At 39.0% G+C, this 27,202-nt stretch overlaps 1 protein-coding gene across 9 annotated transcripts in view; it reads right to left on the reverse strand.

Annotated features, from left to right (window-relative positions):
* Positions 1-27,202, reverse strand: part of MYRIP (myosin VIIA and Rab interacting protein) — a 393,633-nt gene that overhangs the window by 317,950 nt on the left and 48,481 nt on the right. For 7 of the 9 annotated variants that reach the window (XM_059161999.1, XM_059161995.1, XM_059162000.1 and 4 more), the window contains one exon: positions 12,723-12,866. In XM_059161999.1, the coding sequence (XP_059017982.1) occupies positions 12,723-12,832 (110 nt within the window). In that variant the 5' untranslated portion in view covers positions 12,833-12,866. Of the gene's footprint in view, positions 1-12,722; positions 12,867-18,500; positions 18,591-27,202 lie in introns of those variants that run through there. The other 2 variants (XM_059161994.1, XM_059161998.1) reach the window with 2 other exon arrangements.

Here is a 27,202-nt window from a genome sequence, read left to right on the forward strand (position 1 = left end):
TGCCCCAAGTTCTAGTAAGCATGGATACCAGATTTTCTAAGATGGTCCTAATTTCCCCTACTCTTCCCCATGGCACCTGGGTGCCTTGTTTCAATGCCAAGGCTGTGGGCTATCTGCTGTCCTAGTTACAGAACCCAGCTCTGGGTTGATGCTGCCTGGGTTTGAATTTATCTTCCACTATGTGCCACCTGTTAAGTAAGCAAGTTACTTAACATCTTTTTGGGTTCTCAGTTTCCCCATATTGGCAACAGACAAGAAAAGCATTTTCCCAAGGGTTGCCAGGAATAAGAGGTGATGTTCTGGAACCACACGGTTAGAAACAGTGGAAGTAGAACTACTATCTTCCTCCCTGGCCTCCCATAGGTCTTGATGTGGGGTTGAGAAAACACGTTGTCTTTTCTATCCTTATTACTCTGCCCAGGAGGCTCCCAGACCTCGGTTTCAATCCACTTATAAAATTCTGTTCATCTTCAAGAATCAGATCAAAAGGTACCCCTCTTCAGGAAGTCTTTCCTTTTTCCTACCTCCCACTGAGGTACAAGTATTCCCATGGACCTGCCTTGATGTCTTTATTTCTTACCCTCTAGAGCATCCTAGTTATTCATGTAAGAATTAGCCCACCTTCTGGACTCTTCTGCAAGAGTTAAGGCACTTATTAAAATTGTAAACCTCTCCCTCTGTCCCTTTGCCCTTTCATCCCCTTCAAGTTTGCCCAGGACAGTCCTGACATGAAGTCCATGATTTTTTTTTTTAAATAAATGAATCCAACAGTTTTGATTTAGTATATTTGACCTTTTCCTTATTAGTAAAAATTCCAATAATAAATAAAAAGGAGATTTTTTTTTTTTTTAATCTTGGGAGGCCCCCTCAAGCTTTGAGATTGATACTCTATACCCTCCTTTTCCCCCCACCTCTTGAGGTCCCCACACCTGCCTCTGCAGGTGCCCAGGCTCTCTGCTGGCATCTCGCAGTTCTAACTCCTTCTGAGCCTTCCCCCATCTCAAAGGGACTCTCAAACAGAGCCTGTGTCAGACCTTCTATTCCAGTATAAAATATGCCTGCTCTGGGCTCTGTTCTGTCAGGGCCCGGTCTGGCTGGCTAATCGGATCTACTGATGTAGAGGAGGGAATTCCTGTTGTCCATTCTCAAACGGCAGACCGATTAACTAGCCCGGTTAATGCCGCAGTGTCAGTGTAGAATCTCAACGGTTACAAAGGGCCAGTGCGGAGATGTCGGGCAGAGGCACTCTGTGATTGCTCAGTTATTTCATAAACCACAGGGCACATTTATTCTAACTACGTAAAGACAAGGCCATCTGACTTCCAGCTTCGTAGAAGGATAAAACCAGGAGTGTTTGTTAATTCATTAGGTCCATTTAAGCGTCCCGACAGAAGACACTGAGATCAAAAGCATTTTACTCTGGGAAAAAGAAACTTCTTGAAAAATTAAGTTCTTACAATAAAATTTTAATTTGTTTAAAATTAAAATAAATTTTGTATATGTGCTGCCGAAGCGAGCACTAAAATTAAAATAAATTTTGAATGAAGAAAGATCACTAACTCATTTTATTAAAAGCACTGTATTCTTTCTTCTAAAAAAAAAAAAAAAAAAAAAAAGGCGATTAATCCTCCAAGGAGTGTCTGTGTAACAGACTAGAAACACAAACCATTTCCAGTTTGGGGAAATGCTTTGCTTCCCTGCAGTGGTTCTTCCACATGCTTGGCAGCTCTTACTTATTTCCTCGTGGCTCTTAGACCTGACTCTTACAGAGGTAGAATGCTGCCCTCCCACCAGGGAGCAAAGCAGGTGCAGGTCCTATCAGCAAGTGAGCCACTGAGGCCATCAAGGCAGCAGGAAGCAGATCTCCAGGTAAATTCTGTTCCTCTTCCTTAACACAGGGAAAGGGGGAGAAGCTTGCATATTATCATCATCACAAAGCCTCTCAGAAAAAAATGGGCAGGAAGTGCTCTGCCCATCTCACCCCTTCCCTCTCTTCCTTCCCCTGGCCTGACCCAGCCTGACCCCACCGTCTGTGGTAGTCTTAAGTACACTGTCAGTTCAGTAAACCCTGTCAATTAATGGCCAGTTGCAGTTACAGGAAACCATTTCATTACATGTAACCCCGGCTCCACCACAGACCAAGTCCACTACAGCATCAGCAAACCTTTGGAAGTTATCCAGACGCTAACTAGCTTCTGGCAAGCATGTATTAAATGAAAAATTTTAAAGGCTGTGGCTATCTCATAAATCCTTCCAGGACTCATTGTGAACACCAGAGAACTATGCAATTAACAGTCACTTTCTAAAACCACTTTGTAAACATGCCTGACAATATAAAATCATAGGGTATAAACTATGATTCTACTGTGCGTCTAGAGATCTTTCCATGATATCTTCTACTAAATGAGGGGCCAGATGGCAGAAGAAGGCCAGGAGCCCTAGCATCAGAAACTCAGGTCCTAGACAGACTCTACCACTATCTACCCATGCACCCTCCAAGCCTGCTTCTTCAGCTGCAAAGCCAAGGGTAGGGTATAACAGATCCCTGGGTCCCTTTGAGCTCCCAGAAACTAGTAGTCAAAGCAATACTAGAGTATGTTGCTGTAATAAATAGACCCCCAAACCTCAGTGACTTCACCCAACAAAAGTTTCTTTCTTTATCACAAAAAGTCCCCTGCTGGTCACCAGAATCTCTATCCATCAAATGTCTTAGAGAGCAGGCTCTGTCCATTTGGTGATGCCATGTCTCAACATGAGGCCTCCATGGTTCCCAGAGGATACAGGAGATATGGAGGAATATATGTTTTTAAGTGCCTTGGACTGGCAGTGACACATAACCTTCCTCCCAAAGCCTACTGGCCCGACATAGTTACATGGTCTTGACCCAACTGCAGGGGAGGCTGGGAAATGTGCATGAACACATGAAATATTTGGTGAGCACTCTCTATCTCCACCATACAGATGACATTTCATTTATTTATTTTACTAATTTAATCTGTTTACTGGAGCAGATATTAACAGAACATCACAATATGCTACATTACAGAAGAAAAAGAAGTTCTTACAATTAAGTATGCCAGAAACACAGAAAGGCAGATGGAGAGAAGGGAACACTAGCCAAATGCCCAAAACTCAAGCAAATGCAGCCCCTGAGTAGGGGCAATATGCAGGTCTGTGGCTGTGCCCTCCGTGGGCTACCAAGGAAACACTGGCATGCTTCAATGGATGCCAGGGCTCCTGGATCTAAGTAACTCAAAAAACATATGGAGTCCAACCAAGAAGGCAACAAGACTTGGCCATCCCCACCCCCGGCCATACTGTACTATGGTGGTCCGTCTACTAGTATGCCTACAGCCTAGAAAGCTATAGTTAGCATTTCTTCCTCCAATCACAACCTCGCTCCTCCTCTAGGCTTTACAGTTGCCATAAATGATGTCATCCAAATCCAAACCCAAAACTTCCATGCGTGCCTGGTACCAGACTGAGAACTGCTATAGACACCACACTGATCCTGGGTGAGTTCCCCATACTCCCACTGTCCCCAGAAACTCAAATTCTAAGAAATGAAGTGGTTGGGTACATGCATTCTGGAACAGGATGGCCTTTAATGAAGCATATATGTCTAGTTATTTTTTTCTACTCCATAAAGATTTTTTTAAGAATTGCATAATTGAGGAAAGAAGGGAATAGAGAAACTTCATATGTTGATGATGAATCTCATTAGCTGCTAGGGTACACCACAGCCAACAGTGTTGAATATACTGAGTTTTTATACAAATTCATTTATTCTTCTCATTGAACCCTGTGTAGACACAATATTCTTAACCCTGTTTACTCTGTCAAAGAGACAACCCTAGAAGCAGAGAAGGCAATCAAGCCAAGAAAAATGTAGAAACCTGAAGTCCATTAGAGGGTGTGTCTCTCAGTGGGCATCAATGATACCTGGAATTATGGAACCTGGGATGGATCTAAGACAGTGAGGACAGGGTCCATGGCATGGTTTGCCTTCCCTTCAACGGTTCTATCCACAGAGGTGAAGTGAAAGTCAAGGTAGACTTTCCAGAAATGTCAACTTTCTTGAGGATAGACAATGTTCATGTACAGCAATGTCCCAGTCTCTTCTGGAATCATTTTGACCTCTGAGGCTCAAAGACTGGGTAACAAGTGTGAGGTAAGAAGTGGTAGAATGACTCAGATCCGTATCTGTCTGACTGAGAGGGTGCTCTGGGTTCATGTTGCACGCTGGGGGGCTCTTCATCTCTGTACCCACTCCAGGGTCCCCATGGCCCTGACTAGCAAATCCTGATGACAGACTAAAACACTTAGCAGCCTCTCCTCCTTCCCAAGACTACTTCAAAATGACAGTGAAGTAATAAAAGTGCAATTAATTTATAAAAGTAAAGAGAAAAGGAGGAGAACAATCAGCCACCTACAGATTTCAGTGAAGTTCTAAAAAAGAAGGAGAGGGAGCACAGACAATATGTTCCATCATAATTACTTAAGGGCTGCTTATTGATTTTCAACATTAGAGTCAACTTCTGAACAAAACTGAAGAGGCTCAAATATGTTTGCAGAATGCCTGTGAGTGGCCTCAAGCTTGGATATGTAAGATAAAGTTACCCTAGGGACCGATGGGAGATAAAGAAAGTGGAAGGAGGGGTAGAGGGAAGGCAGGGGCACCAATATGTACATTTGCACAGTCAGAATCACGAAGGAATAGCAAAAATTGACGGAATGAGACTCAAAGGTCTCCATATATTCCTTAAGGTTGAAATATGACCACCAAAAAAAAACCAAGCCAAAAATAATATAAGAAATATCAAGAAACAAATATAAGAAACAAAAGGTAATGGTAGCATAAGTGAGAGAAACCCCAATCATTCAGAGCAGACGAAGAATGTCTAAACATAATTCATTAATTATTCATTCATTCATTCATTCAACGAATCAATGAATGAATAAATAATTAATTCATTAATTATGAAATAGCAACATAAGCATGATTTTTAGGTTTATGGAGGTCATGCCAGGAAGACCAAGAACTAAGAAGAAAACAATTCAACAGGAATCAGAGGATATGTGCTTTTCATTATAAGCTCTTCTTTGCCATTTTGATTTCTACTATGTGCATGAAATCATCTGATAAAAAAGAAAAAGAATGAAATTAACCAAGTATAATGTGCATTTTCTATACATTTGCCTCATTAAATTAGGTCTCTGGGGGGCGCCTGGGTGGCTCAGTGTGTTCAAGCCTCTGCCTTCAGCTCAGGTCATGATCCCAGGGTCCTGGGATCGAGCCCCAAATAGGGCTTTCTGCTCAGCAGGGAGACTGCTTCCTCCCCCACCCCTCTCTCTGCCTGCCTCTCTGCATACTTGTGATCTCTGTCAAATAAATAAATAAAATCTTTAAAAAAAAAATTTGGTCTCTGGAGGGAGGAGCAGGAATCAACATGTCTTTTGTTCTCCAACATCTTCCATCCATAACTCTAATGCTGTTGTGTGTCTTGGAGAAATGCAGTTGGCACCCACTCTGCTGAACTCACAAATAAGAACTCCTCCACTCTCTGGTCATGCATGTCTAACATCCACAGGCCCATCAAGTCCTTGGTCTTTCCCAAACAGTCCCACTCTACATATAGGCTTTAATGGGATTAAATGTTCAACACCCTACATCTCCAATGCTGGGAAAGCACATAATCTTACTGATATGGAGTCCACAGAATCACTTTAATTAATTTAAGTGTGCATATACACAGAAGCTGATGTATACATTTCAGCTGTGATGGAACGGGATTGGGGGAGTGGGGAACAGGCCTCTTCTTGTCACTCACTGGAAGTCCTGGAACAAATTATAGCTGCAACACTTCCTACTCACCCCCCATGACAATTGTGCTGTCCCTTTGGCATGTGTTAAAATATCCCATCCAATCTAAATACATAGCTTTTGGAAAGAAAAAGAACACTTCAGTTATGAATTAAGAAAATTTTTCTAATAGAATTTGGAGGGAGGCCAATGTAACAAATTATGAAAAAAGATTTTCCCCAAGGGGAAAATTACAACACAACTAACCTGGGGTGCCTGGGTAGCTCAGTCGTTTAAACGTCTGACTCTTGATTTTGGCTCAGGTCATCATCTCAGGGTCGTGATGTCAAGCCCCATTTCAGGCTCCACACTGAGTATGGAATCTGCTTGAGGTTCTCTCCCTCTCCTTCTGTCTACCCACCCCTGCCTCACTTGTTCTTTCTCTCTCTAAAACAAAATAAAACAAAATGAAACAAAAACTAAGCTCCATCTTTAACTCTGCCTGACTACAAAAACAACAAATCAAAACTATTCCCACAGGCACCCTTGCCTTCTGATTTAAGTCAGAAGTCATAACAAAATGAAGGGACTTTCAACTCAAAATGGTAAGATTAGTGAGTGGGCACTGTTTCCATTCTGATTTGAAGATATCCACTGTAAAAAGACTTTTTTAAAAAAAGACCACTGGGTAAATTTTCTGGATATTAGAGGATTAACATGGAATTATTTAATTTTGTTAGCTGTTAAAATGCATTAGTCTTTTCAAGATGCATGATGAAGTATTTTGTGGTAGAACAACACAATGTCTGCAGTTGGCTTTGGATGCTGGTAGTTGCTGTAACTAGTGCGGATACATGGTGGTTTTTTGTTTTTTGTTTTTGTACTTGCTACTTGTGTGTACCTTCCTAAGACCTAGCAATTCTACTTCTAAGTATCTGCTCAGATAAATGAAAACACAGTCCACACAAAGACTTGGCCAAGAATATTTACTGAAGCTTTGTTCCTAACAGCTAAAAACTGGCATGGTACAATTAATAAGAGAATGGGTCCACGAGCTGTGAGAGCACGAAACATACCATGGAGCACTACTCAGGGATATAAAGGAACTGACTGTTCATGCACGCAACAACACGGAGGAGTCTCAAAGGCACCGTGCTGAGCAGAAAAAGCCAAATCCTAAGGAGTACTGCCCATGTGATAGAAATCAAACCAGTTGCTACCACTGAGGCATGGGGACCGACTGATTGGAGACAGGGAGCTTTTGGAGCTGATGGAAGTGCTCTGTATCTTGATGGGAGTGTTGGTTACATTTGTGTATATATTTGCCAAACTTAAACTACACATGTCAGCTATGTGCATATGGGAACTTCATCTTGAAAAATAAGGAGCACTGGGTGTTATGCACAAACAATGAATCATGGAACACTACATCAAAAACTAATGACCTGCTGTACGGTGACTAACATAACACAATTAATTGATTAGTTAATTAATTAAAAAGATAAAATAACAAAAAATAAATTATGCACAAACAATGAATCATGGAATACTACATCAAAAACCAATGACCTGCTGTACGGTGACTAACATAACACAATAAATAAATTAATTAATTAATTAAAAATATATAAAATAAGAGAAAATAAATAAAAATGAAAACAAAAATGTGATCATATACAAAAATACGATGATGGTTGGTTGAAGTTCTCAATTGCAAATGAAAATCCAAGCCTGACTGTATGTTCTGCACAATTCAAGTTGGCCCAAAGCAGTTTAACCTAGGAAAAAACTGAGGGAGAATTGTAACCTTCACTTAAAATGTTCCATTATATTTTTCTTTTCTTTCTTTTTTTTTTAGTCTTTCCAGAGCACACTACATCATATGGGATGACCCTGCTGTGTCTGTGTGATGCCAAAAGCCCTGCAGAAGCCTGGGACTCTTTCTGCTGAAGGCCAGTGAGCCAACTGGTCTGCAAAGTCAGGCCAGTGTCTGTGACTCCCCATCCCTTCCCTTGGGAGACAGCACTGTTTGGACACAGTAGACTGAGGTACCTGTGGGATGTCCTGAGAGAGCCACCTGCAAGGCTGTGCTCCCATTCTCCAGGGCACACTCTACAGGCCTGAACTCAGGAAAGAGATCTTGGCTGAAGGTGCAGACTGTCCATCCTACCTGCACATTGCTCCAATTCATGAGGATGCTGTCCTAGCTCTCCATCCTGGAAGGCTCCTCCAAATCATGGTGCTTTCACTACCTGCCAGCACTTTCCTCCTATGTATGTCAGGTGCTCCCATCTATCTTTAACAATTCATAAAGCACTTTTATTTACTTACTTATTTATTAAATATTTTATTTATTTATTTGACAGAGACCACAAGTAGACAGAGAGATAGGCAGAGAGAGAATGGGAAACAAGCTCCCTGCTGAGCAGAGAGCCTAGTATGGGGCTCAATCCCAGGACCCTGAGATCATGACCTGAGCTGAAGGCAGAGGTTTAACCCACTGAGGCACCCAAGCGCCCATAAAACACTTTTAAATGCATCACTTATTTCAGTATTTACAACAACATAAAAGAATAGATAGAGCAGGTGTCCTTAATCCCAATTTACAGAGGAGCAGGTTCTATTGAAGGATTAAGTGTGTTTCCAAAAATTGGGGTTCATGTTAAGAGGCAAACTCACATTTCCAAACTCTAAAACCAGGCTCTCTTCACCATCTCGTGCTATCTCTTGGTTAAACAAAGTCCTAACACAATAAAAGAAAAAGAAAGGGAAGGAAAGGGAAAGCAAGGGAAGGGGGAGGGAGGGAATAGGGTAATAGGTGTAAAGGAAGGAGAGAATAAAGGAGGGATGGAAGGAGGGAAAGGAGGAGGGGGGAAGGAAAGGAGGCAGGCAGTTTTGAAAAGGTTTAATGTAGTCTATGTAACAGAGAATTTGGGAAACAAAATCCTGGCTCTACCCATAATGAACCATGCTACTCTGAGCAAGCCTTGCAACCTCTCTGTGCTTGGGTACTTCCATGTAGCATGGAGATCCACCTTCTAGCAACTCCTGAGAGGAGACAACAGAAGAATTTGCAGAGTACCCAGGGGCACTGCCAGTTCACAGTGACTGCTTTACACCTTTTAGTTCTCTTTTCGTGAATTCATTTCAATGACCTAAATGTGCTGAGTTCTTCAGCCCCACTACCAGGTCTATGTTCTGAGGACATTTAATTCACACTTTCATGATCACCTATGTATTTGCTACTATGTCCACACTGAAGATCATCACAAACAATGCACAACCTCTACACACAAAAGCTACTCTCATGAAAGTTCACCCAAGAAACTAGGTAAACAAAAAATACCTGGTTAGGTGAAAAGATGTGTAATTCAATTTAAAACTTTAAAATTAAAAATCCTCCATTCTGAGTCCCATGTTCATTAAAGCAAATATTAAAGAATTCAAAAATGTCTGCTAGAACACATCTTCCTAGACTCTCCGTGCACTTTAAATCTAAGCAATATGGAAAAGGTGAGGCAAATATTTGATGATTTCATTGGTTTTGAGGTGGTGTTGTCTCAACATCTTCTCATCCAATAGTATGGTTCTATACGAAAATCATTCAGAGTTTGTAGGCACCCATAGAGGCATGTCAACTGGGACATGGACACAAAGACAGTAGTGATGGCTGTCTTCAGAGGAAAGCCATCCACTCCCAAGAGCAGAAGAGGTGCTGTGTCACTCTTTAGTCACTGATGGCTTCAAATAATATTTTTCCCTAACACATACACATTCCCAAGACCATGCATTTGTGCAGAGTCGCTGACTACTAGCCACTAAGACCACACAACCTCAAAGAAAGACGGCGCCCACCTCATCAACCTACTGCAGTGGTAACTTCACTGTGTTTCATACACTTCTCCCCAAACCAAGCATAAAGCAACTCTTCCATAGAGACCAGCATGTGACTACAGTGGAGCTAAGAGAAGAGTCCACAATCAGAAGACACTAAATAAGTTTGTGGCTTGCCAATACTTGAGTTTCCAGGAGATGAAGCATGATACACAGATGGCCTTAATGATTCCTAGATAATATTAAGACTGGTTCTTCAAGCTACACATAAAACCTACCATACAGGTTGACAAACAATCTACACTGATCCATCTGTTCCACAGACATTTAGGGCATGTCTAATACGGGCCAGACCCCGAGCCCAGAGCCTGGGACACAAAATGGAGGAAGATGTGGTTCTTATTGATGGTCCTGGTGAGGAGAGAAGCTGAATAATGCAGGAGAAACACACACTACGATGCTGAAATTGGTCTCAATGTAAATTAGTGGCCACAAATTCCAAACAGTCTTAATGTTGACTGGTATTATGCTATATGCCCCAGGTCTACCTAAACTCCTGACCTTTGGTGACCATTTTCATTACAAAATTTTTGTGTCTGGCTTGGATTTCCCACCTGAACTCTAGATGAAAATATACAAATGCCAACTTGACATCTCGACTTGGATGTCTAAATACAATCTCAAGTTGACGATGCTTAAGACAGAGCTCTTAATTCCAGCTGCCTGCCAACCCTCTGCTTTTTTTGTCTTCTCCACTCAGGGAAAGGCAACTTCATTTTTCCTAGTCACCCAAGCCACAGACTTCACAGTCCTCCTTGATTCTGTTCCCTCTTACATTGCCTATCCCAGTAACAAAATGCCACTCCCATTGGCTCTACCTTTGACTTGTTTCCAGTATCTGATCACCACTCACCACCCCACAGACCCTCACCTACTCTGAGAAAGCATGGCCTTTCACTTGCACTGCTGCCTCCTCTAAGTTCCGCAGCTGCTTGTCCCTCCTTTCTATGATGCCTTACCCATAGAGCAGTTACAGTGACCCTACAAAGCGGATGTCAGGTCATGTCATCCTGTGCTAAAAACTCTGTGATTCCTCAACCTACAATAATATCCAGGGCTTCCCCACAGATTCCCTACTTATGACATGGTTTGGACGCAGGCTGTTGCTAAGACTTTGTTCTGTACAATGCTTCCCTGGCTCATTCCCTCTTAGCTCCTCAGAAGACATACAAGGCATGTCCTTGAGTCAGAAAGATGACATCTGTGGTTCCCTCTGCTGTGCTTAATGTCACCCCAGATAGCAGCACAGCTCCCTCCCTCACTTCTTTCAGATTTCTGCCTAAATGTCCCCAGAGAGGTCTCCCCTGAGCAGCCCATGGAAAAACAGCACCTGCCACCCCACACTGGGCTTTGCCCCCTTCCCTGCTTTACTTTTCATTGTGCCTCTTACCATTATTGAACATATATAAATACATTTTTATTTGTTCATTTCCTCTGCCTCTCCTCCTTCTAGAGCAGAGTCATCCAACAGAAACATAACGTGAGACATATACATAATTTTGAATTTTCTAGTAGCCATACTAAAGGAAATAAAAAGAAATAGGGAATATTACTCATAGTGTTTTTTTGTTTAACCTCATATAGCCAAAACATGAGTATTTCAAAGTGAAATCAATAAAAAGTTATTAATAAGATATTATACCTTTTTTGGTATTAAATAAGAAATCTTGTGTGTATGTTACACTTAAGTGTATCCCAATTCAGGCTCACCACATTTCAAGTGCTCGGTCAACACCTATGAGTGGTGGCTATGGTATTCACCAGCTTAGCTCTGGAATATAAACTCCATGGAGCAAAGAATGGTTTTGTTCACTATTTACCCAACAGCTTCAACAAGGCCTACCACATGGTCTGCAAATAGATTAATTATTTAATTAACAGGGCTTTTTTTGGTCTTCCCTCTAACAAGCACATGTTGAATATATACAATAGAAGAGACTAACAAAACATGGTAAAAATAAAGATGATTATACCATAGTGCTTATAACCTAGCAAGGGAGACAATACTGTAAAGAAACAAAGTCTGACGTATCCTAATGAAAAAGGAAAACAATCCACACCAATTTTAAGCTGAGTGGGAAAGGACATGGTTGGGGCTCAGATATGGCACAACCCTGGCTACTTGGAGGAGTAGAGGCAGAAGGTCATAAAGATTATGGCAATTCCCAAGATGAGAGTGATAAAAGTTAGACTCAAGAGAAGGTCAGGGACAGATGGTGAGGAGGCAGAATCAACATTGCCTGGCCCAGCTCTGTGTGGGGACCAAATCAGGGGAGGAATCACAAAGACTGGGGTTTTGAGCTCAGCAGCTAAGGAAGAAGACAGTACCACGATAAACCTGTACAATCCTGATGGGTGACAGATGAATAAGGACAGCTAATGATGACTGACCGTCTAGTTCCAACACATTAGACCCAACATATAACTTCACCTCGGGCACTCTGACTTCTTCCACATTTAGACATTTTTACCCAACTCAGTAGCAATGGTATCTCCCAGAACACTCCACAAGGAAAAACCAATTGGAGAGTCAGAAGGGCCCCTCTTCCGACCTCTATAAAATTAGGAGTTTCCTCCTCTATAAAATTAGGAGGGTGGTGCTGGGCCAGGTGATCACAGCCTGGTCCAGTGGGACCTTTTCCTGTCCCAGTCCTTCAGTGCCCTTTTCCTATACCACAGGAGCTGTGCTTTCCAGCAACAGATTGTACAGGTCTAATTCTTTTGTACAGGAAATTTAAAGCCAAGAGCAAGTTCAAAACAGCCACTGTCCTCACAAACTTAATACAGCTAAAAATGTTGAGGTTGAGGAGCCCAAAGAAAATCTTGATGGGGAGTGTGAAAAGTCACATTCTGAACTGACATTATGATGCCCAGTGCTGGTGAAACTTTCCACAAAGGACAGGGCTTTCTTCCTGACAGAAGTGTGTGTATATGACATAAAGACTTCTAACTTAGGGCCAGCAGCAAGGAACACTCTCGGGAAAGCTGTCTCTTGGTACCCAGGAGGGCAATAGAAGCATCTCACCTTAGTCGTTCTTCCTCTTTTTTTCGAAGATTGAAGTCTCGCTGAACCACCTGGAGAACATGCTCTGTTTCATCATCGGTCAGACCAGACAGGTCCAGCTTCCTCCCCATGATTTAATACCAAGTACAGATGATGACACAAGACCTGAGAAATTAAGGAGAGATCACAAATTGAGGGCAAGGAGAAAGCTCTACCAGGACAAAAATCAACCCACTTTGTCATTAACACAGAATTAATACAGCTTGATCTAAGGTAGTATCTTGCTCTGCTGTCACCTTCAGCAAAGAGTTACAGACAATTTTGGTGAGCTGCAGAGAGAGGGAGAAGGTACCTGAGTATCTGCAAGTTTCATTCATCCCACCCAACACTTAAGTTAGAAAAAAATACATAATCACTTTTTTCAACACAATGAAGCAAAATGGTTAGTGTGGATTTCCACAAAATGCCAAAGGACAGGATTCAAAAATTCTAAATTTTTGTGACTTTAAGTTTGTTTGTTTTTTTAAGATTTTATTTATTTATTTGACAGAGAGAGAGAAAGAGATTACAAGTAGGCAGAGAGGCAGGCAGAGAGAGAAGGGGAAGCAGGCTCCCTGCTGAGCAGAGAGCCTGATGCGGGGCTCGATGTGGGGCTCAATCCCAGGACCCTTAGATCATGACCTGAGCTGAAGGCAGAGGCTTAACCCACTGAGCCACCCAGGCACCCCTGTGACTTGAGGTTTTAAATTGTAAGTATTATGTGTAATTATAAAATATAATATATTCTAGCATTTTAAAAAATATCCTATATACACTATATTCCTTTAAGTTTTCATGACTATAAAATATAAACTAGAAATCAATAACCTCTTTTCTGCAAAAGGAAAAAGTACAGTAAAATAATCTTATTTAGCCATTTTCTCAGCAGTAGAAAAGATGATATTTCAAAGAAGCACCCTCCAGCAGTGTTTACCTAGAAATTATGGGAAACTATATTTTTAAAAGTCATTTTTAATGAATGGCTGAACCCAGGTATGAAATCAAATACATAATTCCCCCAAATTGCCTAGGACTGAGGATGCAACCATCCTCGATAAAGTATTAGTGGAACCAATCCAGCAAAATTTCAAAAAGATTATTACATATAACAACCAAGCAGTTTTATTTAAGCAATTCCAAGTTAGTTCAACATTCAAAAATCAACCAGTGTAATTCACCACATTATCAGAATAAAATGAAAAAACCATATGATCATTTCAATGCCCATTCATTACAGAAGCCCTTTGCAGACTAAAACTACAAGGAAACTTCCTCCATTATATAAAGGGCATTTTCAGAAAAAAGAAAGAAAATCTAAATTTAAAATTAACATCATACTCAGCGATGAAAGAGGCCATTTGTTGTGATGAGCACTGGGTGCTGTATGTAAGTGATAAATCATTGAATTCTACTTCAGAAACCGATATTGCCCTGTATGTTAAGTAACAACATTTAAATAAAAAAATAAATAAGTAAACTAGAGGGGCAGCAATTAAAAAAAAAAAAAAAAAGACTGAATGTTCTCCCTTAAGATCAGGAACAAGGCTTGAACATTTACTCTCCTTACCTGTACTCATTATGGAATATCTTTATTATAAAGCTACATTAATCAAGACAGAATGGCATTGCTATATGGGTAGGTGTATTAGTTTGCCAAGGCTGCTATAACAGAGTACTATAAACCAGGTGGCTTGAACACAAGAATCAATTTTCTCACAGGTATGGAGGCTAGAAGTCTGAGATCAAGGATTGGCAGACTTGGGTTCTTCTGAGGCCACTGTGGAGATGGCTGTCTTCTCCCTGTGGCTTCACGCAGTCTTCCCTCTGTACATGTCAATGTCTAAATTTCTTCTTACAGGGGCATCAGCCATACTGGATTATAGTCCGCCCTAATAATCTCACTCTAACCTAACTGCCTATTTAAATGTCTTATCTCCAAAAACGGTCACAATTTGAGGTAAAGGAGTTAAGACCTCAACATATGAATTTTGGGGTGACACAACTCAGCCCAAAAGCTTTCACATTTTGGTCTCCCAAATTCATGTTTTTCTCACATGTAACATATATTCAGCCCATTCTATTAGCCATAAAAGTCTTAGCCCATTCCAGCATCAACTCTGAGTACAAAATGTATCTCCTCTAAATATCACCTAATTAGATACAAGTGAGACTTGAGCAATGATTGATCTTGAGGTAAAATTCTTTTTCCAGCTGTGAACCTGTGAAATTTAGCATCTTATCTTCCTCCAAAGTGCAATATGTAGGAGAGGCATTGGATTGACATTCCCGTTCTAGATAGGAGAAACTAGAAAGAAGAAAGGAGTCTTGGGTCTCAAGCAAGTCTGAGCACAGAGGAAATTCCCTTAGATTTTAAGGCTCAAGAATAATTCTCTTCTTCTGTACGCCCCAGAGTGGCCCTACCTCCTGAGCCCACCAGGGTGGCTATCCCACCCCCTGAGCCCTGTGTGTAGACACAGTAGCTTGGCCCTCTGTAACTGAGGAAGAGAGAGTCCCACCCACCAGGCCATGGAGGCAGTGGCAGCCCTGGGGACCTCAGAATGCCTTCAGGATCATTCTTACCCCTTCTTGAAGGATAACACCTGTTACTGGCCCATCCTGTAGAATCTCAGAAGGCCATCAGGCTGCCTTCATTTCATTCTGTCTCTCTAGTCTAAACAGTCAGTGCTTCCACTCATAATAAATTCTCAAAAACTTTGTTGACTTCCCACGCAATGCATAGAAAGTTAAGCCGTTAAGAGAGTGAAGGTCCTCTACCACTCTTTCCTGGGTAACCAAAGCTCTATTCCTGGTTTCTGCTGAAATGGCTGACTGGGCCCCTGAGTCACACTCATAATCTACTGTAGCAAGTGGCTGTCCGGCCACACCCTTGATGTTTCCTCCAGGCATACTTCCTCATTTTTTTGCAACATGGGTAGACTGAGAACTTTCCAGATCTTTACGTTCTAGTTCCTTTTGCTTAACAACCCTTATTTAATTTCACTCTCTGCTCTTGCATTTTACTATAAACAGCAAGGGCAGACAGGCTGTATTTCAACACTTGGCTTGGAATGTCTCCTCACCTAAATACCCAAATTCATCACCTAAAAATTCTACCTTCCACGAAACACTAGAACACAATCAGTCAAGTTCTCTGCTGCTTAGAGCAAGGATCCAATTCCTCCACTTCCAATAACATGGTCCCCATTTCTGCCCGAGAGCTCACTTTTAACATTCATATTTCTGCCCCGTTCTGTTCACAATGATACCCGTGTTCTCTCAGATGATGGAAGCTCTCTCTCCAGCCTCCTCTCTTTTTCCTGATCCCTCAGCATAACCACCTTCACCACCAATCACATTACCACCAACAGGCAAACTGGCTTTTTCTAGAATGAGCTGCAGGATGCTTCTGCCTCTGCCCATTAGCAGCTTCCAAAACTGTTCGCACAGGTTTACATAGAAATGGCAAATACACATATGAAAAGATGCTTAACTTCATCGGTAATTACAGAACTGCTAATCAAAACCACATTTCACACCCATCAAAATAAAAAGTCTTTATCAAGTATTGACAGGAGGTGGGATGATGGCAGCTTCCATAGAGTACATACAAATTGGTGCAATTGCTTTGTGACATGATGAAGTATCAGTTTCAAAGCTGACGAGGCACATACCCTATGAACTGGCATTTCCGGTATAATGATGCAAATATACAGCAAGAGATAGGAATTTGGTTGGATCACATGAACCTTCTAAGTCTGTACCATTCTGATTTATAAAAAATACCTATTTCACATAGTTCAACCCAATAGAAGATATTACTAGCAGTCGCTTCAAAAAAGCAAAAAGGAAAACAAATGAAATAAAACCTGGAAATTACCTCAAACATCCATAAATGGGAGGAAGATAAACAGTATGTATGTGTGTCACATGATGGAGTTCTCTATTTCAGTGAAAAAGAACACACTGTAGGTAGAATACACATCCACATGGATGAATCTTAAAAACATAATGTTGAGACAGAAAAGCATGCCACACGAACACACATGTACAGCATGCACACTATAATCCCTTTTATAAAAACTTCAAAAATGTAGAAAGCCAAAATATTTTAGGAATAATTGTGGTAAAACTATAAAGAGCAAGAAGGGACCTCTGAGGTTGAGAGAGGATCTGCTTGTGGATAATCATAGAAGCTTCACAGTTCTCACTGGAAAGACAGTAATACTCTCTTTTTAAGAAGGTGCTACTTGGGGAACATGGGTAGCTCAGTTGGTTAAGCATCTGCCTTCAGCTCAGGTTATGATCCCAGGGCTCTAGGATCGAATCCCACATTGGGCTCCTGGCTCAGCAGGAGGTCTGCTTCTCCTTCTTCCTCTGCCTCTCCACCTGCTCATGCTTTCTCTCTGTCTCAAATGAATAAATAAAGTCTTTAGAAAAAAAAGAAGGTACTACTTATTATTACTACTACTATTATTAAATAATTATATGATTGAAATATTAATACTTGTTTTACAATTTTTATTATGAAGAGGTTCAAGTCTTTTTTTTCGGTCTATAAGGTATCTTTCTTTTTTTTTTTTTTTAAGATTTTTACTTATTTATTGGACAGAGAGAGACACAGTGAGAGAGAAAATACAAGCAGGGGGAGTGGGAAAGGGAGAAGCTGGCTTCCTGCTGAGCAGGGAGCCTGATGCAGGGCTCAATTTCAGGACACAGGGATCATGATCTGAGCCGAAGGCAGACACTTAATGAGCCACCCAGGTACCCTCTAAGGTATCTTTCATAGGCATATAAAGTAAGCCTAACTTTAAACAAAACTAATCTAATTTCATCATAAATTACAGCAAACACTGTCCAAGGAATATGCTGAGAATTATAATAAAGATTACAATAATGATTTTGATAAATAAGTCATGAAGAGGAAAACTACAGCATATAAAATATAGTCAGTAGTATTTTAATAACACTGTGTGGTGACAGATGGTGATGACACTCATTCTGGTGAGCACTGGGTAATGTACAGAACTGTCAAATCACTACACTGTACACCTGAAATTAATATAACATTGTAGGTCAACTATACTTCAAAAATAAAAATAATGATTTTTGATAGATCTACCATTATTGGTTGAACACCTACTATGTTCCAGATGCTTTAGCATTTAGTATGTGCATGTATATGTATACATATTTGGGTGTGTGTATTACACTTGATATTCTTAACTCCCACAAAATTCTACAGGCAACCACGACCACTACCACAACTCACAGATGAGAAGTGTGGACTCACAGTTACATGTTCTGACTGTAAGAGAGATAAATAACAAATGACAGCTAAGGTCTGACTGTGTCTAACCTTAGAGTCCATCTGGCTCAGATGTCCATACCTTTACTATATACATGGGCCTTCTTGCGAGATGCAGAGGAAAACTCTGGATCTCAGGCTTTCACATGTGGGGTCCAGAGTTCCTACCCTCTCCTTTTGCATGTGATGGGTAAGAACAGAAACTCCCATTACTTGGTTGCTATTCAGACAAAGGTGACCTGCCCGTTTAGTTTCCAAATAATGGCAATAAACACATAGAACAGACAAGTTTCCATCATTAAAAGTCTTCTATTAAATGATTTAAAACCTCATGCCTGTATGATGCAAACCAACTTCAAGATTTAACCAAATCACAACAGGAATTCCAACTATTTTTTTTAATATTTTCTTTTCATGCCACTTGTGCTATTTGTTAAAGTAGATCTGTGGCCTACCTTGCCCATGTGATGTCGGGGTTGGGAGCAAGGAGAAAGTGCATCTGCTGGTTGGCAAAAATAAATTAGAAGTAAGGCTCCACTCTTAGGCTGCAAGGCAAAAGGGAACCTCATAAGTTGCTATCTTCAAGCCCCTCGATGAGCAGGAAGTAACAAATCAGAGGGCACAGGGAAAATGCAGACTGATTTCTTCCTTCAAAACACCCCATTACAGGTGATAATGGCACTCTGGAATTTCCCCCAAGGTGACATATCTGTCCCTTTCACTTCACTTCACTGGCTTTTGGTTTCTGAGAATTCTAAATGAGCTTCTAAGATGCCTAGTTAGTGGAAGACAGAAGTGGCAGCTTTGATCACCTCAAATCTAAAAAGAATGATCAGAGCTCAAAAAGGATAAATGCTTCCTGTAAAGATATAAATAAAGTAGCTCTAAATGGACAAGGCAGAGAACAATGAGAAAACCTTTTGGGGGAAATGAGGAAAGCATCTTCCTTTTCTACAGTAAACACAATTAGATTTCCCGTGCAACAATAGAAACAGCATCTCAGAGCTGGAGAAGCCTCACGTTCATGAATCACAGATCACTTTAGGTATGATGCTCTTATTAACAGATGAGAGAGGGTAAGCACATGAAAAGGAAGAGGTTTCCCCAAGACACAAAGCTGGTTCAGAAGCAACTGGCTTCCAGAACAATGTTTTCCCTCCTGGATTTCTCTGGCTTATACTCTGCTAAGATGGCAACAGAGAGAATACAATATTGTATTAACACATACTTTTGGTGAACTACATGCTATATTTTTCATCTGACTTCTTCCCTTAATAGGGCACAAAATTCTTTCCTTTTAATGCATTTTTGTGGGTACCAAATATTCTGTTATGTGGCTGTACGACAACTTAACCAATCATATTTGCATACTTTGTTTATTTCCAATATTTTCTATCATAAACAACATGAAGATCAGCATCTTTGTACAAATATAGTTATACAATCTTGAAGAAAATCCTTAAATTGAAATAGCTGGGTCAATGTTTAGTCACATTTGATAATTACTGCCAATTGCCATAAAAACATTTACTCTTGTCTGCCTTTTACCAGGATATATGAGTGCTTGTGTTCCTCAAATCTTATTAAATAAAAACAGGAAGTTATTATAATTAGCAGTGCTTTGATTACTAGTGATATGGAATATTTCATTACACCATGTTTTGAATACTGATACTTACAAGAACGGCCTTTTCTCATGAACTCTGTAATTTTATCTTTTAGAGAATTTTATATATTTCTTACTGTTTTAAAAGGATGCTTATTATATTAAAATAATCACCTGTTCTGTTTTTCCCCAGATTGTCACTTGCCTATTAATTGTATTCATCTTGGGTTTTGCTGCATTAACTTGCTTGATTTATGCAGTAAAGGTTGGGTGTTGTTTTGTTATCATCAAGTCTCTATCAGCTTCTACCTATTCTCAATTCCTTTATGAGAATATCTAATACTGTAAAGATGACAGATCATCCGCAAATTTACGAATACACTAAAAAATGGTCAATAAAAATTCATTTGAATTTTTACTCCTACTTTGGTAAAATGGTTTCAGAGTTCACCTGGAGACATAAATGGGTAATGTTAGCCAAACGATTATGAAAAAGATAAATAATGAGAGGTGATTTGCGATTCAGGTTTTAAGGTGTGCTACTGGCTTGAGATCACCTGGTAGATCGGTAGCTCAGGACAGGTCAGGACAGAAAGTCCCGAGGAAGACCCATATGTGTCTATCTGTCTGTCTGTCTATCTATCTATCTACCTATCTTTCCATTTATCTGTCTGTTCATGGATCATCTAAGTCAGATAGATTGGTCAATAAATGGTTGGGACAGCTGGCTTATCACATCAGGTTTGTGAGCTTTCTAAGGACATCTGTTAGTGAGATAAAGAAACTGAAGTGACAAAAAGAAATGAAGAGCAAAATGGAAAATGTATTGCTGAAATGAAAAAGCATTTGATGTATAGCAGCACTATTAATAATAAAAACAACTAGAAGTATGCAAATACCCTTCAACAGAAGACTAAAATTATGGTATATTCACCAGTGGAATGCTACATAGTAACAAGCATGGGTTAACTACAGCTACATAGAGCAGTATGACAATCTTGTGAATATTCTGCTGAGCAAAAATAAGCTAGACACAGAGAGTACATAGTGATGATTCCAATTACACAAAGCTCAAAATCAGGCAAAACTATTCTGTAGTGTTAGAAGCAGGAGAGTGGTCATCATAAGGCAGGAAAATACTGGCTTTAAAGGGCAAGGCTGGGGCACCTGGGTGGCTCAGTGGGTTAAAGCCTCTGCCTTCGGCTCAGGTCATGATCCCAGAGTCCTGGGATCGAGCCCCACATCGGGCTCTCTGCTCAGCAGGGAGCCTGCTTCCTCCTCTCTCTCTGCCTGCCTCTCTGCCTACTTGTGATCTCTGTCTGTCAAATAAATAAATAAATAATCTTTAAAAATAAATAAATAAATAAATGAAATAGAAAATAAAGGGCAAGGCTGGGGAACTGGTAATGCTGTTTCCCGATCTGAGAACTAGTTACACAGATGTGTTCAATTTGTGAAAACCCACCAAAGTACACACTTTTGATTTGTGTATTCTTCTATGTATGACATAGTTCAATAAAAAGTAGAAAATAATAGTATGAATAGAAAATCCTATGTAAACAGGTAAATTAGAAATACACTAGAAGATAACCACAACCACAAGAAATATTACCAATGGTTACATCTAAGTGCTGAAGTATCATATAATGCAATTTTTTAAAAATTTGCTTTTGCACATTTTTTCCCTTCTACAATAAATACGGTTTGAATCTTGGGACACCAAAAAAACCCTTGTTTGAATAATTAAACAAACACCATTAATGATATGTATGAGGATATTCTCTCCAATGCTATTTACAATAGCAAATTTGTTTAAGCAACTGAAATGTCTAATGATAGAACGTTGGTAAAATTTGTTATGATGTATCTCTGAGATAGCGTACTAACGTGCTATAAAAATGGAATATTTTAAAAATATGATATACTGCTGACATGAAAAGATAATATACTTTTATTTACTGTATTGTATAAATACAAAATAAAAATGATTTATTACTATATGGAAAAATATTCACAACATATTTATGAATGTAAATTACAGATGGAAAACAAAATTAAATGATCTCAATTGTTCTGTTTTTCTAGAAAAAAATATGTGCGTGAGTTCTACTGAAAAGAACAGAAGGAGAAAATGCCAAAAGTTCACAGTTGTTATTTCTGGGCGATTGGATTTTTTTATAAATTTTAATTATTTTTTATGTTTTTCCTTATTTACGCTTTCCAACTTTCCCACAATGAATATGGATTACTTTCTTAATGAAAAATAAATATCATTTTGAAGAATAAAAGCCAGTAATAACTTTACCAGAAGATTATAATATAATAAGTGGTCTTGACATTACAAGGGGATCACCATAATTAAAATGTCAAAGGAGAAGCCTGATATTATCATATTCTAGAAAAGAGCCTGAAAACTTATCGCCACTCAATTATACTTGATTTCATATCAGTTATTGCTTCAGAGAACCTAAAATAAGAAGAGTTACAATACCAATTGCTAAAAAATCCCATTTTATGTCAAAGTTGTGAAATAATGCCTGGTAGATACTTTATTAATAGCAGCTAACAACTAATATCAATTCAGGTTCCTATTACGCTCCAAGAATCAACAAATACTTATATCTTGGGACTTGGAAAACCTTCAAAAACTTGAGGATGAAGAAATGATAATTTGGAAATTTAGTGTAATTAATGCAAAAATGGGTAAATCCTTCCAATCTCAATAGGCAAAAACAAAAACAAAAAAAGTTTACCCTGAGGTCATCTGTAAACAGTATAATTCACAAAATTTGGGGAAGAGATAAGCCACCTATAACAGAGTTAGGGTCTTACATATGAAACCATGCAACTCATTCAAGACTGAATTGTGTTTTAATTCTGTGCCTTGTTAAATTTGATTACAGCAGCTTAGACAGGAACCAAAACCAACTTCCATCATTCTCAGCTTCCATTTGAAAGTTTACCATATGACACAAGTGCTCACATGTATTTATTTACCCAACTTTCATAAGATATTATGGGAGAGGTTTCTTAAGGCAAGCATTAGAGAAAGTGACCTGTGTCAGCCCCCCCTGGAAAGCAAAGGAAGGTAGATTATAACAAAGTGGTAGGTGCCTGACAGCAGTTGTTCCTGAGGGATTTTCTTTATATTTTCAAAGTTCCCTACAGCTATATAGGGCTCATAACTTTAAAGTTAGAAGATCCCCCAAAAGGTAGAATTGTCAATTATATTCCTGGCTAGAAAAACAAACATGAGGACATTGACACTTCTATAGGAACCTAGTTAGTACAAACCTTGCAAATGAAAAAAAGGAACTCCAAAGATACTAAGTACATACATAACGGAAACTTCATCATAAAAGGTCAGTGTCCACACAAGTCACATTCTAGAAAGATACCTAGAACAGAAAAGTCAAGGATAAATGGTTGAATGAGATCTTTACAAACCCACAGTGTGTGTGTGTGTGTGTGTGTGTGTGTGTGTGAGATATCATGAACCTAAAAGAGAGACAAAATTAAGAAGATTAACTTGCATTGTCCAAAATCCTACAGGTGATAAAAGGTAAATACTGCTGGGGCTTCCCTCTTCAACCAAGGGAAGATATTGGCTAGAACTGAAAAGAAATTTCTTATTACTCCAAAAAATATATAAATGTTAGAGGACTCTAATTTAAGGCACTTGCTAACAGGGGAAAAAAGAAAAAAGAAAAAAAAAACAGAAACAGAAACAAAAAACTTCACCTGGGAAGAAAGAAAACACCACACATATTAGATGTACTTTTCATTGTGTCTGTTCTTTGAAGCAAGTGGTACTTAAGCTGGAGGGCTCACTGACCTTAATTATTTCAACTTCAAGAGTTTATCCCTGCTATGACAGCCTACTTCTCTAAGACTCATCCTTTACCTACAGACAGGAACAGCCCAGAGGACAAATCGTTACACCACTGGGCCACAGCTGATTGGACCAGGGATGGCAGAATGCTATTAGCATTCAGCTAGGGTATGTGATCTTGGTGGCCGGCAACAATTCCACCTGAAAATGCCACCAGATGACTTTTAAAATAAATATGTATTATTGAGCTCTTTGCAGTTTAAACAACATCTAGGTTGACTTCTAGTTTGAACTTGGTGTTTGAAAGTCAACATTTTTCCACTGTGTAATGTTTAGCACTCTGGACTCTGAAAGCCAACATTTCCCTCTTGTCATTCTGGAGATCACTGAAAAAGCAACAAGGAAAATGAAAAACAAAATGTAAATGAAATTTTACAGGACTGCCAGGAGACAATTAAAACTACAGAGACCAAATGTAAGTAAAGGCATCTAAAATAGAGGAAGAGAAGATAAAAGGTTCCAGAGAGAGCTTTCTGTAGTTTCAGGTCTCAGTAAGTACCTATGAAACTACCCTTCTCAAAGGCAACGGACACAAATTAAGGCACCAACTCTTGCTTGAAACAGGAGAGGTAGAGCAGCTGGCTCAATGAGCTTCTATAGACTTAGTGTTTTCTTTACTTATTTCTTCCCCTCAAAGAAATGCCAACAATATACAAGGAATATATACAGAGAACATATGTTTCCCAGAAGCATTCTTTCTTCTGTACAGTAGAAAAAAACCAATCTTTTCATTACCAAAAAATAAGAGTCAAATCAAAACAAAACAGAAAATCTTCCTTTCTTCATTGGCTTTGGTGAAATAAAGCCCAGTTATAAAAAAAAAAAAAATATCCCAGCTAGCCTGGACCACATCCCCAATCTCTATAAATCTTTCACAAGAACTATTCTGGAAAATTAAACTCCTTTTATGATGAATAATAAAAAAGGAAAAACTCAGGAACTATATAAAAACACTAGAAGATAACAATAAATGAGTAATGAACAATGAATTTTGGAACACTTAAAAGACCAAAGTAAAATAAAGTGGAAAAAAATAAATGAGCAAGAAAGGCAAGAAGCAAGTGATGATCTCTCATTGTAAGACATTTGATGAAGAAATGGAATGACCATTTTTAAGAAATTAAAAACTTAGTGATCAAAGCACACCATGAATGAAGGAACAGGAAAAAAATATCAAAGTAAGAAGAAATGATAAAACGTGAATTCACGGCTTGGGAAAGAAGTGAGAGAAAATAACAACCACTGCAGAAATTATGCCAAGAAGTCATGCCAGATAGCTGAGAAACTAGAGGAACAAAGTGAGACACATGGTGGGGGAAAATATGAGAAAGGGGACCAAAGTAAAACAGAAACAGAGTTATTAGAAAGATTGGGGAGAATCTTGCAGATAGGGGAGAAAAATAGAAGAGAACCCAAAGGAGGGAAGTGGAAATACTGGAACAAATACATTAGCAATTCCTGAAAATTCAGAGACTACATTGGGTCCCAAGGAAAACTGATCTTTTACATCAAAAAAAAAAAAAAATTTATTTGAGAGAGGAAGAGAGAGGAAGGGGAGGTGCAGAGGGAGAGGGAGAGAGAGAATCTTAAGCTGACTCTCTGCTAAATGTAGAGGCCCCATGCAGGGCTGGATCTCATTACTCTGAGATCATGACCCAAGCTGAAATCAAAAGTTGGACACTTAATCAACTGAGCCACCCAGACACCCCTAAACTTTTTAATTTTTTTAAACTGCATAAATAATGAGTAACATAAGCATACCTCACACACCACTAGAATAATTCTAAAATGCATAACTAACTTAAAGGTAAAAAAATAAAATCATAAAAGCAATAAAAGAAAACAGGATACAATTCTTTCATAATCTCAGAGTGATAAAAGCATTCCTAAATATGACACAAAATTCAGAAGCCATTGCAGATAATGGATAAATTCAACAAAAATATGAAATGTCTGCATAATAAAGAAACAAAACATTATGAGCAGAGTTAAGTGACAAAGAGGAAAAAAACTGCAACCTACATCAAAGACAAAAAGATAATTTCCCTCAATATAAAAACTTTGACAAGTGGGTAAGAAGAAAAGAGCAAAAACCTAATAGAAAAATGGACAAAGTGAGTAATAAAAATCAGAAGAAATAGTGCAAAGAAAGAACTATAAATGGCTCATAAACCTATTAAACACATAAAAAGACAAATGCAAATTTAAAGACATATTTGCAAAGAGTCAAAAGCTTAGTATCACAGGGTACTTCTAAGTCTGTGAAGAAATGGGCACTCTTTTTTTTAAAAAGATTTTATTTATTTATGACAGAGAGAGAGGAGGAACACAAGCACAGGAGAGCTGGAGAGGGAGAAATTGGAGCTCGATATGAGGCTCAATCACAGGATGCTGGGATTATGATCCAAGCCGAAGGCAGACGCTTAACGACTAAACCACTGAAGCACCCCAAATGGGCACTCTCATATGTTGCTCTTGGGATTATAAATGTACTATCTGTAGGGAGGGCAACTTGCCAATATCTATCAATATTATATGTAGGAAGGTAGGTAGATAGATACCCTTTCATTCGGGAATTCTACCTCTAAGAATTTACCCCCACAGAGATAATACACATATCTTTAAGCAAAAGGACATATTCAGAAAGATCATTAGAGAACTAAGTGAAAAATAATGATGGGATAGCCATACAATGGAAAACTAATCATCTGGTAGGGAAAAATGAAGAAACTTATGAATTAATACAGAAAATTCTTCAAATTTAGGATTAAGTATAGGATGCAAAATGATAGGTACCAAAAGTATAATCCAAAACAATAAGTAGGTATACTACTCCATTATTTGTATAAAATGAGAGGAACAAAATACATGTTTCTAATGTATATGTGTACACATATTTGCTTGTATATATATAAATAACTCCAGAAAAATTCACAGGAAAAACCCAGTAGCATGACTTACCTAAAGAGAAGGGTAACTGTGGTCAGTGGTATGAAGCATGCTTTTAATGCTTTTGAAATTTTGAAAGATTTAAATGTGTTGTGTAGTCAATATTGTAAATTTAAATTTTATATATATATATTTTTATATATATTCTGTTTTAAAAGAAATAAGCTGATCAAGGTACCCCCATGCATAAAATCTTTTCATCATTCCCTCTAGCTTGGGGATAAACTTCAGAGGACTTGGCTTACCAGCAAGGCCCTTGAAGACCTCATCCTAACTGCTCTCTCTCTGGGCTTTTGACCTTCCTTCTGGGTCACTATGAACCAACTACCTACACTGAGTTACTTATCAGAACACATCCTGCTCTCTCTTGCCCCTATCCTTAAATGTATTGATGTTGTGTTATTGTCCCATAAGTCCTTGAGAATCTGCTTTTATTTTTTTTTTTTTTTTGTCTGTTTTCACTCTGCTGTTCAGATTGGGCAAATTCTATCTATCTATCCTCGTGTACGCTGACTGATCCTCTGTCATCTCCATTACAGTTATTCAATTCATCCAGCATTTTTTTTTCTTTCCATTGTTAAATTTTTCAGTTCTGTAATTTCTTTTTTGTTCTATATATAGATATAGATATAGATATAGATATCTATACATATCTTTATTGTCATTTCGTATTTTTCATTTGTTTCAGGTGGATTTGCAGATTTACTGAA

The sequence above is a fragment of the Mustela lutreola genome, chromosome 2, assembly GCF_030435805.1.
Source record: "Mustela lutreola isolate mMusLut2 chromosome 2, mMusLut2.pri, whole genome shotgun sequence".
Classification (NCBI taxonomy): Eukaryota; Metazoa; Chordata; class Mammalia; order Carnivora; family Mustelidae; genus Mustela; species Mustela lutreola.